The following is a 13,618-nucleotide window of genomic DNA, read 5'->3' as shown; positions in this document are numbered from 1 at the left end:
TTGTCATTTATTGCAGTTAGCTGATTTTACAGTTGGTGAAATAAAAACTTGAAGATATCTGCTATCCCCCGGAAGTGATTTCAGGTTTGCATCATGTTCCAATTTACATAATAACATTTTAGTTTTGTAAAGGAAGTTTGTGAGCACCCTGTAGTGTAACTAATAATGTTATGCAAATGGCAATGCAGGGTGTTCAGCATTGTTTGCATTGAGTGCACCAAAATGCTGTGTATTTGGACATAACTCTTTAATCACATATACAGCACCCAGTTGGTTAATTTGTGTTTGTAGTTCATTTGTACTATTTCAAGTAGGGTAGCCATTTTGGTTTAGTGGCCTAATTTCAACAAAGGCATAAAGCAACCTATAGCAATTAGAAAAAGAACTGTCACATATCTTCCTTTATTCATTTGAACTTTTACTACTGGGTAAGGCATGACTAATCTTCAAAACACATCTGTTGTGCTACTTTTCATACCAGTTGTTCTCACATGAATGTCTGAATTTTACAAATATATACAAACTAGTGAACCTATTCAATTTCTTCTCTCACTAAAAAGTTTTTTGTTACATGCAACAAATAAATGAATACTTACTAAACTGTACAACTGATCCAAATTTATTAAATTATTTTGAAGTAAAAGGGCAGCAACCTTATACAATGAAGGGGGTGTTCTCACAGAAGTATCATTCTGCAATATAAAAGAGCAACTGTTAAACATTTTTCACCGAGATATTAGTGCATAGAATAAAATTATCATGAATTTAAAAAACTGATTTAGAGTTATTATACATGTTGGCCATAGACTTTTTTCTGTATATATAGCTGAGCAAATGAAGTGTTACTTAGTGCATCAATTTCATATTGTGGAAGCACTTCAAAACAAGTTGTCTTGGTACTGCACTATTTTAAATAAAAGGTACCAATACAATGGAGAAGTATATTGCTTTTTATTTAAAGCGTATGCCACTACCCTGACTTGGGTTTTGACTCTGACTGCAGCCTCAGCAGTGTAGAGACATTTCCCCTATGCAACGTAGCTTTAAAAAAAAAAAAAAAAAAAAATAGTAACGAATGGGCCTGGAGTACTGGGGTCCATAGTTTAATATACACTTAAGTTAGTTATAAACCAGTTATACAAATATATTAACAAAAATCAGTAGCTTTCGGGGCGCATGTCCCTTTGTCAACTGACAAATTAAATACAAATTTAAATACAATACAACGAGCTGAGTGAGGCACGTTAATCATGCGTCATTGTTGTTGCGCGGACGTGTCCTGCTTTCTACGCCACTGATCATCCAGCAATAAAACGGTTGTCTCCAGGATGGGATGTAGACGTATGCCTTTCTGGCGATTTAATGCCTTTGGATTGCTTACTATGTTGAGTGACTCTAGCCATAGGCGATGGCGAGAGTGCCATGAGTGGTCTACTATTTCAAAGTCGCGTTTGGGGTCAAGATCGTGGTTGGTGGCCCAGAAATGTTCCGCGACCGCGGACTGGTCAGTTTCGGCAAGCCGGATTGCTCTGTCGTGTTCAGTGAGGCGATCCTGGAGACGCCTTGATGTTTCTCCTATGTAGCAACTGTAACAATTGCAACAGTTGCAACTGTTACAACAGTTGCAACTGTTACAGTTGCTACATAGGAGAAACATCAAGGCGTCTCCAGGATCGCCTCACGGAACACGACAGAGCAATCCGGCTTGCCGAAACTGACCAGTCCACGGTCGCGGAACATTTCTGGGCCACCAACCACGATTTTGAAATAGTAGACCACTCACGGCACTCTCGCCATCGCCTATGGCTAGAGTCACTCCTCAACATAGTAAGCAATCCAAAGGCATTAAATCGCCAGAAAGGCATACGTCTACATCCCATCCTCGAGACAACCGTTTTATTGCTGGATGATCAGTGGCGTAGAAAGCAGCACACGTCCGCGCAACAACAATGACGCATGATTAACGTGCCTCACTCAGCTCGTTGTATTGTATTTAAATTTGTATTTAATTTGTCAGTTGACAAAGGGACACGCGTCCCGAAAGCTACTGATTTTTGTTAATATATTTGTATAACTGGTTTATAACTAACTTAAGTGTATATTAAAAAAATAAATAAATAATAATAATAAATTAATGGTGCAATATCACGACAAAGTACCTCCACGAAATGAGACTGATGTGCTTAGTAGCAAACCTAGTTTGCTCAGAGGTATATACAGAAATAGGTCGATATGCACAATAATTATATATAATTTAATTTTCATAGCTTGCCCTAGACAAAATTATGTCTACTTGACTTACTGCATCATATTGTGGATACTGCATATTATAGATATCTTGTAACTGGGTTGTCGGGTCTTAACAATGTATGCCTGACTCACAATAAGACTCCAATAAGAGTTGAAATGCAGATCAGGGTACTTGAAATAAAATGCAATGTTCTTCTCAACTGGAGAGGTACCTTTAACTTAAAGAATTGCAATATGAAGGTGACTCATGGTGAAGTGCCTCCATATGCAGAGATCAATACATTAAGACATGCATTGATCTCTAATTATTGTAAGTGTCAGAAATAGCCTCTTTCTCTGCTTAGCTGCAGAGAAAGAGGCAATGCCTGACACTTACCATAACTATATTTTGAACTCTGCCACAAATACTGACTCCCCCAAACCTGGAGGTTACTTTGGATAGGAGTATTTCCCTCTTAACAAGGGTGGAAGAAATGCTATTAAATCAAAAACGGTGCAGTCTCAGAAATATGTCAGAAAATACAGAAAAATGTGCAATCAAGTCAATTAGACACTAATAAACTAATCATAGCAGATTATGACACACACACACACACACACACACACACACACACACACACACACACACACACACACACACACACACACACACACACACACACACACACACACACACACACCATGGCAAAACATGTAAAAAGTGAATTCATGGCAAGGAAGAACAACCATGCTATTAACCCCTTCATGGATCATCCCGAGATATCTCATTTTTAGTTTAAAAAAAGTTATTTGGAACTACATGAAATATCTTGGGATACAATAATACCCGAAGCAAACAATAATACCTACAAATTCAGGTCTGAAAAGTATTTTCTCAGACATTTATCTGCCTAATTTTGCATTAGCCAGTTAAACTCCGAGATTTCTCAGGATTTTCTTACGCCTGGCTTTCATTTTACTTATATTGTACAGCAATGTACGAACAGTAGCGCACGTTCCTGTGCCATCAGTAAGCAAAATATAATTTGCCGCCCTAAATGCAGGATACTGAACCCACGAAAATAATTAACAAAAACAAGATCGAAAAATATTTCAGCACCCTCTTGAACTGCTGCCCGTAAGCAATGCTTACCTCGCCTATCCATTTGGGGCGGCCATGTGCCAGAATGCAGTTAGTTCGCGATTATTGCTTGTGGCGGGAGGTTACTGCTTGTGCATTTCACTTGATTTTTTAAATTTATTTGTATAATGAATAATGAAGAGTTTTTCTGTTCCTTTCTTTTAGCTCAAGTGCTAATTTATTGAAAAAATCTGTATAATTTGCACACTCTTTGGCATACATGAGATAACTTGGGATAGTCCAAAAAAAAAAAAAATCAATCCGTTATGGCACGTTTTCCATAAAAAAATGTTCCGGGAAGGGGTTAAAATATCACAACAGTAATTAAATATAACGGGTGATGAATAAACTACTCCTGACAAAAAGCTTCAAACTTTTACACTCCAGGGCAAAGTTCCAAGACAGCACAATCTTTTTGCTAAAACAACAAATTAAAAGTAACTAAATTATTTCTTTCCTAGCAATCCAGATGACATTGTTATGGTAGAGGCTACAAGTATCTAAATACAGTAAACTCCTGATTTATGAATATTTAATCTGAAAACAAAAATTTGACACTTCAAATTTGATTTATGAAATCAGACACGTGACCATACAAACTTTTGCTCAACTTCAAAAATTGCATATGTCACCTCTTGTAAATAAGCTGAGTGGGAATGAAATATTTTCCACATTTCTGTATCTGACATATTTTATAGACATATACCATACAGTGTAGCAGACACTAGAAGTTTTGTTTTGTATAATTAGTGTTACTACTAAGATTATTTAGCATTAGCAGAGGCACATGATGCAAAAAAGCAAGCTTATACAGCATCAGATCAGCCAAAAAAAAACAGCACTTCCCACTCACCCATTCATTTTCTCCAAAAGTTTGTCCAGTTCTTCCTTGAATTTTTATTTAAGCTATCAACTTCCACAATGACAGATGGAAGTTTGTTCCAGCAGTTAACGATCTGCTCGCTAAAGGCAAATTTCCACATGTATTCTACAACTGTCTTTCCTCTATTTGAATTTATGTCCCCTCAGGTTTGTAATATGAGCTAGAGGAAGAATCCCAGTGGCATTGAGGCTGCTCAAACCGTTCAAGGCCTTACATACCTCAATATGATCACCTCGCAGAAGCCTAGCCTCTAGTCTCTACAATTTGCAGAACTTATTGCAGAATTTAATTCATTTTGTAGTTTATTAAGCATTTTATTGTCAGATAATGAAAACTGGCAAGGTCACAAATAATAATAAGTATTTATTAAGTATTATTTAAAACACACAGACATTCATTTTAAAAGTGAGGTATTCATTTTCTGCTTCATCCACGTTTGCTGCTTCATTCTGACTGCTCTATCCAGCACAGAAAATGCTTCTCCTTATATTCATCATGCAGATTTTTTTTTTTTTTTTTTTTTTCTCTGAATGTTCAGAAAATAAATAACTATATAATTAATAAATAAATAAGTACAGTGCTTCACTCAAATCAAGCAACTTGGAGTCTTACAACTGCCAGATTTGGGAATAAAACCTTGTCGACATTTATGCTGCCTTACCTAAAAAGCACAACACAATACTACATACTGCATTAAAGTATTTTACTTTTTTTTTACCTATCATATAATACTGTATTGTGCATATAAAATATAGAAAATAAGATGAAGCGCAGCATATTCATTAAATAAGGAATGCATCACCAACTGGCTTCTCTTCATCTTTTGGTCATTATAAATATAGGTGCATTAGCAACTAAGGCTACAATGCGTCAAATCCAGGTCATATATAAAAAGTTAAAACATTCAGTAACCTAATTAGTTAGGTTGTGATACTAGGGGATGCAGGAACACTTTCAAATTATGAACTACTTCGTAGGAATACTGTTCAAATCTTAGGATCCTACTGTAGTTGTAAGGAAAGCATATGGCTAAGAATGAGTCCAATAAGTAAAAAATAAATTCATAAACTTAGCAGAACCTCTTATTTACAGGGTGCTCATTTTAAATGAGAACCCATGAAAGTGTGAATAACTCTGAGCATGTGCGTGTGTCAGTCACAAAATAAGAATAAATAAAAATGTGTAAAGGTAAAATTATAAAATACCAAAAATATATAGAAATTTGCAAAGCAACAGAGAATAATATCACAAGAATATAAATACAGTGCATTCCGGTTAATTGGGGCACCGGTTAACTGGGGCAGCCGCTTATTTGGGGCAAATTATGAAGAACAGAAACAAAACAAATATTTAGCCTGAATTTGTTCCGCTTAATTGGGCAATGAAGGTCATGATTTTTGAACACCTAAATGTAGTTTATTGAACAAAAAACTAAACATAGAGATCCTGTGGGCAGCAGCCGAGTTAATTATTCCAAAGTCGTGCTGTACAGTGGTTGTTTTACATTTTGTGTTGTGGCAATCTGATTCTGAAGAAATTTTGCTTGCAATTGTTTACGATCACACTAGGTACATATGTATACATCTTGTGGGTTAGAATAGATTAAAAACTGTACCAAACGGTGCACTGATTTTGGTTTTCCCCCTCCCTTTTTTTCAGTACATTTAAAACCCCTGTCAAGATGTCACGTAAAGATTTGTCACTGTCAAAAAAAATCACTATTCTTGACAAGATAAAAAGTCAACCTCCTAACATCAGTCATCGTCAGCTAGTGGAGATAATAAAGGTGCCAAAATCTACAATTTCGCGACTGCTACAGCAACAAGAAAAACTTAGAGAGGAGTGGACATTGTGCGTGGATTTAAAGAAAACATCTCATAAGCAAAAGAGGGGAGGCAAAGATCCAGATGTCGAAGATGCTTTGAATCGTGACGGATGGTTGGTTCGCTCGATAGAAGTGTAGACGTGACATTAGTTTAAAAAAAGCACATCGCGAGAAGGACAGTGCTGATGCTGCGAGTGCTGAGCAATGGAAATCTGAAAAATTGCCCGAGTTGCTTAAAAAATTTAGTGGGGATGACATTTACAATGCCGATGAAACAGGTCTGTATTATCATGCTATGCCAGATGGTTCCCTCAGCTATCAACACATAACACTGTCCGGTTCAAAGAAAGCAATGGATCGTGTAACAGTGTTGTGCTACTCAAACATGTCAGGAAATGATAAACCCAAACTTTTGGTTATTGGTAAAAGTGCCAAACCTCGTTGTTTCAAGTGCTTACTATAGGCAGTTTGCCAGTTTCGTATTATGCCAATAAGAAGGCGTGGGTGGCCACATCTATTCTTACGCAATGGCTAATGAACTGGGACACGGAACTGCAACGGAAGTCCAGAAAAATTCTGTTGATATTGGATGACTGCACCGCACACTCTAATGTAGCTGGTTTAAAAAATATTGAACTGGAATTTTTACCCCCTAACACCACATCCCTGATACAGACTATGGATGCGGGAATTATAAAAAATTTGAAGACCTATTATTGCAGAAAGCTGGTTAATCACATCCTTGAAGCAATTGAGGAAAATCTGCTGACATCATCTTCGAAATCAATAAAGGTTAGTGCAAAAGTTTCAATGTCAAAAGCTGTACAATTTATCGCTGATAGTTGGCGAGCAATAAGCAGCAAAACAATTCGGAATTGTTTTGCTAAATGTGGTTTCACGCACGACTAACTGTGATTCAGATGCGAAGGAAATGTAAGCTGTACAGAAAATGAAATGGCTTTGGAACTGCAACAGGTCCAAAATTGTGAAGAATTTTTAACAATTTTATCAATGTCACAATGAAAATGAAGATTATGAGGAAACAATTATTGAACAAATTGCGGCAAAACACTCAGAGACACCAAACTACAAATAAAATGATGACAATGATATATCTAAGCGAGTGACTAACCAGGATGCCAGGAAATGTATTGCTGAATTGAGATGTTATTTCATGCAGGAAGGCAATGAAGGCAGTCCTTTATCAGCATTAGATACCTGCGCTGACTTTGTTCAACTGCAGTCCATAAAGAGAACACGTCAGGGTACACTTCATAATTTTTTTCAAAGTAAGAACACTTAAGTAATGTGTAACCTTTGCTTGACACGGACATTATTCTGTACTGTATCTTCATTTGACATATGTACGTTATATGTACATACGTACATTTTGTTTGCTTTTAGCTTTAGTTATTTTTAAATAAATGTTTATACCAATATAACTTAAATACAGTGTGCTTCCTTTAAATACCACATTCCCTTTATTTTATTCATACCTTTTTGCCTCTGTTACAATGTGCTTTTCAGTTCATTAAAATTTCTTTTAATTGGGCCAAAGTGATCTGTCCCAATTAACCGGAACCGACTGTATTAAAATAGAAGTAAATAAAATGGCCAAATAACTGCAAAAAGCAAATGTAGTACTGCAGTACAGAAAGGGTAAAATAATATAATTTATATGTAAAATTGTAAACGTTTTTTTTTTTTTAAAAAACCTCCTCGTGGATTACCACCACTATGTTGAAAGCTTAAGCACCTGGTATGGCCACCCAAACCACACAAGTCAAAGGATAGGACTGAGATGAAGAGAGGCCCACCATCAAAGAGAAAGGCTACCAACCCATCCTTATGATGTAAAATTAAAATGCTCAAAGAAAATTAAAGTATTAATACCAGACTAGCAATAAGGAATCAACTAGGAACAAATTACAAAACTTTATAATAAAAAAGGAATTATAACTGTAGGATCAAGGAATGTAAGGTCTATTAATAGGAAAGAACAAATAGCAAGAGAATTAGAAAATATAAAAATTAAGATTATTTTTGCACACTAACAGAATCAAAAAAGAAAGAGAAAAGGTAAAACAAATTTGAGAAATTTTACATTGAACAGAAAAATGAAACAGCTGCTGAAGGGAGTAGGAATTTTAATACATGTATCATTTAAACAAACCACAGAAGATTATAATCCAAAATCAAAGAATATTGCATAAAATTTAAAAATTAACATAGTAAGCATAAAATTGAAATTGCATATTAATCATAAGTAGCCAAGATGGGAAAACTGAAAGAAGTTGATAAATTCTACAATCAAATACAAGATTTAACTAATAAAACAGATAATAAGAATGAATTAGTAATAATAGCAGGAGACTTAAATGCCCAAATAGAAGGATAAAAAAAAAAAAACATTTGTTGACGGTTTAATGAATGCACAGCAAACGGAAATAGAAATAAATTACAGTATTACAATTTCATACAAATTGTGAATACAGAAGTAAAAATACTTTTCTAAACATAAAGAATAAAAAAAAACTAAAAAAAAACAAAAAAAAAAAAAGAACAAATAATATAGGCAATAAATGAGTAATCAATTATACACTCGCTAATAGACATATAAGACCAGAAAAGCATCTTGAATTAGAAACATACAGATTTAAAGAATGAAAAAACCCTTTAAGGAGAACAATGAAAATGCAAAACTAAGTTGTTACATGGTGAAAATATTAGGAATCTATATATTGAAATAGATTAATAGAATAAGTAGAATTAAAAGGAATGGGATATGAAAATTAGTCAACATAAGAAAAAGGGAAAAGAAAGGGATTAAAATTTCTATAAAGTGATTCTTCATGCATTAAGAATGTGCAAGTAAAAGATGCACTCCGTGGCAGTGATCATATAGTATACAAATGTGGGGGTTGCTTAAAGACCTAACTACTGCAAATGGTAAAAGGAAGTCCTTTTGCTTTCGTAAGGGTGACTACAGTGGTCTCAGACAGTTTTTAAATTCTATGCAGTGAGACCTACTGATGATGTCACCAACAGCAAATTTTAAATGGGAAATAACTGTAGAAGCTACTAGAATTCTCAAACTAAAAAATACCGTTCAAAGCTTAGACCAAAATGGATGTCATATGAACTGATAAGACTTAATAGAGAAATAAAAGTGAATGGGATGCATATAAATTATTCAGTGATACAAGCCTAGTTTATAGCTACTGTAGGCAATGACTCTGACAAATAATGCAAAGAAAAGCAGCAAACACTTCTTTATTTATATTAATAGTAGAAGGAAGGATTTGAATCACATTGTTCCACTCGACGTCAATGGTTTAACTGTTGATTAACCTTCTTAAGTTGCTGACAAACTTGATAGGTATTTGCATCTGCATTCACTCATATGGAATTTTTTTTGAGAAGGGGATGCCACTTTATCATACTCTAATAAAGAGCAAAATGATTTTGTGAAAGAGAAAGGAAAAGAAACTGTTGAAGCTAAACATAAAAAGGCACCTGCAGTGCACAGAATCTATTCAGTTATGTTGAGGGAGGCAGCAGAGGAGGTAAGAAAAACGTTAGCCATAATAATAAGAGCATTTTCCACAGGAAATGAGGATGTGCTAATTTATTTCCAACTCGCAAAGGGGGGGATCAAAAGATGACGTTGTTGTTGTTGTGGTGTTTTCTGGTGCAAGGGCAACTTAGGCCATATTACACCTCCCAAATCAATTGACTTTACATACAGGAACTGCTTCTACAGCAGTTAGAAACGATCATACATTTGAATTTGTTTTAAATAGAGAAAGAATTCACAGAGATTTGCTTCTTTACTTATGATGCTATCGAGAGACATAGGTTGTTGCAGATCTGGGATGAAACTAAAAGCCATTCGTTTATGTATATGTTTTACTGTAAGTGGTTGTGAGCAGTGTGCACACTGAGAAGGATCATTCCCTGTAAGCAGATATAGATGGGTTAGGTGAGTTTGACCTATTTGGATTCTGGCTAAGATTACTTCTTTTCTATTTTTACGAAGGCAAGAAGTCCATAATTGTGGTTCGGGTTTTATTTGAAATAGATTATTTGTTGTAATTTTCCACAGAAGTGTCCATTGTTCCATGCATGTTCTCCATATTTTGTGTCTATAATCAGGATATGGGACTAGATCATTTGTTGAGGCTATATTGGAAGGATGCTTTGCAGCAGCATCTGCACATTCATTTCCTGGAATACAACTGTGGCCAGGGATCCAAGAAAAGATAACTGTTGATGCTCATGAAGCTGCATCAGCTTATGTCTTATGAGTTTTAATAAAGGATTGTTAGGTGAGGAAGTGCCTTTCAAAGCTAAAATAGCACTTTGTGAATCAGTATACATTATACTTTTATTTATTGACAGCAGTGAGATATTTTTCAGAGCAAGCATAATGGCATGAAGCTCAGCGGTATAACTGCTACATTCAGCTGGAAGTGAAAACGAGACAGTTGAATTAGGGAAGACAGCAGCTGCACCCACTTGATTGTCAGACTTTGAACCATCAGTATAGATCTTGGTGAATTCAGGGTACTTTTGTGTACGAGCATAATGTAGTTGTTGGATGTTAATCTTTACTATGGAACTTTAACCCCATTGCTCAAGGTATCCCATTAAAAGAAAGTGTGAAGGTAGTCCATGGGGGATCTGGATCTTTTGATTCTCTGAGAATATTATCAAATTGGATGTTCCAGCTTCCTGCTAGAATCTGCAGTCTGATACCAGCAGGCCGAATTGTTATGGGTTTATTTGTATAGTGGGTTTTCCACCAGGATCATGCAGGAGTGGCCATGCAAAATGAGTAGGCAAGCTTTCAATTTTAGCTGAGTAATTCATCAGCAACATCTTTCTTCTGATGCTAAGTGGAGGCTCGTGAGCCTCAACGGAAAGACTTTGAACTGATTCAAACAGGTGCTCCATAGTCTAGCCGATATCTAATTAGGAACTTATATAAGTGGAGCAGGGTATAATGATCTGCACCCCAAGATGTACTGGAGATTACCCGGAGTATATTCATTTTCTTTGTGCAAGTGGTTCTTAGATATTTTATGTGCTCCTGGAAGTTTAATTTCTTATCAAAAATTACCCCTACGAGACGAATACTGTTCATGATTGGTAGAGGGTGATTGGCCAAGTACAACTCAGGTTCAGGATGCATTCTGTGCTTTGTGCAGAAATGTATGGCTGTATATTTGTGGCATCCATAATTCAATGTTGTTTATGGATATTTGTAGATTCCTCTCGATATACCGTATTTCCCCATGTAAGACGCTCCCATGTATAAGACGCACCTTAATTTTGGGGCCCGAAATTTGAAAAAAAAATGTATTACATAAAGTTATTGAACTCAAGTTTTATTCATCATAAAATTCATACAACTCCTCATAACTTGAATTCAGCACTGTACGAGAATCTTTTCTGAGCCATTTCTGGGCAGAACGTGGCAAAACGTAACCTGGTATACTGGTGCGCAAAGACAACAAGCGCGAAAAGGCGGGAAATGCAAGTAAATAAATCTACAACCACCGTATAAGACGCACGCAGTTTTTTGACCCCAAATTTTTCGAAAAAAGGTGCGTCTTATACATGGGGAAATACAGTAGTCCATATTCTGGGAATGGCAGGATATGGTAAGGTCATCCACATAGAGATATGAGTCGACGGTGTTTGGAATGCAGTTTGTGATATTGTTTATTCATAGTGAGAACAGTGGCACTAAGAAGAGAGCCCTGTGGGACTCCTTGTATATATGTTTGAGATAAAACCTACCGGTACTTAACTTGGAAAGATCTGTGTCAAAGAAAGCTTTCAATAAAATATGGTAAATTCCCTCTCATATGAATAGAATTGAGATCTCTTAGGGTGCCGTATCACCATGTGGTATCAAAAGCCTTCTCTATATCAAGGCATATCATGACGAGATGTTGATTTCTGATGAATGCGTTCCTTATGATTGATTCAGCTTTTGTCATGAGATCTGGGGAAGATCTATTCTTTCGAAAACCGAACTGATTATTACTGATTATGATTAAGGATTCAAGACACCAGGTGAGATGATGGTGAACCATTTTTTTCCAAAATCTTACTCAAGCAGCTGGTTACAGAGATTGATTTATAATTGTGGGGAGTCAAATGATCTTTTCCAGGTTTCGGTATAGCTATTATATAAGAATGTTGCCAGGAAGTGGGGAATACATGTTCAGAGAATATCCGATTGTAAAGTTTAAGCAACAAAGATAGTGATTTCTGATTGAGATGTTGAAGCATTATATAGTAAATTCCGTCACGGCCAGGAGCATTGTTTCATGAGGTATATATAGATTCTTTCAGTTCAGATATTGTTAATGGTTGATTATAGGGTAAATGGCATGTAGCTTTGAAGTTCAGTTTCCTTTTCTCAGTTTCTGCTTTAATTTTTTGGAAAGACTGTTGATATGCGCTTGAGGCAGACAATTCAAACACAGTTTCTAAGGCATTGGCAATCTCTCCAGGTGAGGAGATCTCCTTCCCATTCCAGTTAATAATAGGAGAAGGTGATACATGATATTTTCCACTTAGCTTTATTTTTTCCCAGATTATTTGGGTATCAGTATCTTTGTTGATTGAGGAGGCAAATTTTACCCGTGAATCTTTTTTGGCCTTTCACCGGATGAAACGAGCTTTGCTCTCAGTCTCTTGAAGTTAATAGGGTTGGCAGTGGTGGGATATTTGCGGAAAGTATTCCATGCTGCATTTTTTTTTTCTTTTTCGCTTTATTGCAATCACCATTCCGCCAGCGATTGGTATGCCGATGGTTTCTAATTTAAGACTGTGGGATGGCGGCTGTTGCAGCTGTTAGTATCTGCTTTGTAATATATTCTGTGGCAGTGTCAATAGCAGAAGACAATGATATCCTCATCAAAAGATACACGATTGGTAAATTTTGTCCAGTTTGCTTTGGAAAATTTCCATTGAGTTTTTGTTTCTGTTTGTTTGGAATGGGTGGTTTGAATGCTACAAATGCGGAAAATGATTGCTGTTTAGAGGGTTGTCATGTACTGTACACTCTATGGTTGGGAACAGGATCGGACAGCAGATTGAGAGATCGATAGCAGTGCTTGACCCAGTAGGAAAATGGATGTAGGTGGGTAAGCCAGTGTTCAACAGTGTCAGATTCTCTCTATCAAGTAGCATTTCAATAAGTTCACCATGTCCATCTGAGACCAGAGAACCCCACAATGGATGATGTCCATTAAAATCACCTAATAGACAGATCGGGGATGGTAATTGAGAAATAAGGTTTTCCAGATCCTGAAATGTGCATGGATGGTGTGGCAGAAGATATATCAAGACCACTGTCGACATGATACCAATAACTATACGTGTAGCAACAGCTTCTAATGATGTTTTCAAAGGAATGCGCCTGGAGGGGACTTGTTATTCCATAAGTACAGCTACTCCTCCATGAGGGCTGTTAGTTTCAGATCGATCTTTTCTGAAGATGGTATAATTTTTGACTGAAACG

At 36.2% G+C, this 13,618-nt stretch overlaps 1 protein-coding gene across 4 annotated transcripts in view; it reads right to left on the bottom strand.

The window, feature by feature from the left end:
- The window catches only part of tho2 (THO complex subunit 2-like protein), a 1,047,711-nt gene that overhangs the window by 851,593 nt on the left and 182,500 nt on the right, over window positions 1-13,618 (bottom strand). For all 4 annotated transcript variants that reach the window (XM_090374101.1, XM_090374103.1, XM_090374104.1 and 1 more), the window contains exon 9: window positions 597-692. In XM_090374101.1, coding sequence (XP_090230227.1) covers window positions 597-692 — 96 coding nt within the window. The remainder of the gene's footprint in view (window positions 1-596; window positions 693-13,618) is intronic.

This window comes from Mastigoproctus giganteus, chromosome 5 (genome assembly GCF_048544385.1).
Source record: "Mastigoproctus giganteus isolate SK-2022 chromosome 5, ASM4854438v1, whole genome shotgun sequence".
Taxonomy (NCBI): Eukaryota; Metazoa; Arthropoda; class Arachnida; order Uropygi; family Thelyphonidae; genus Mastigoproctus; species Mastigoproctus giganteus.
The sequence above is the reverse complement of the archived record's forward strand: the minus strand, read 5'-3'. Positions and strand labels throughout refer to the sequence as shown.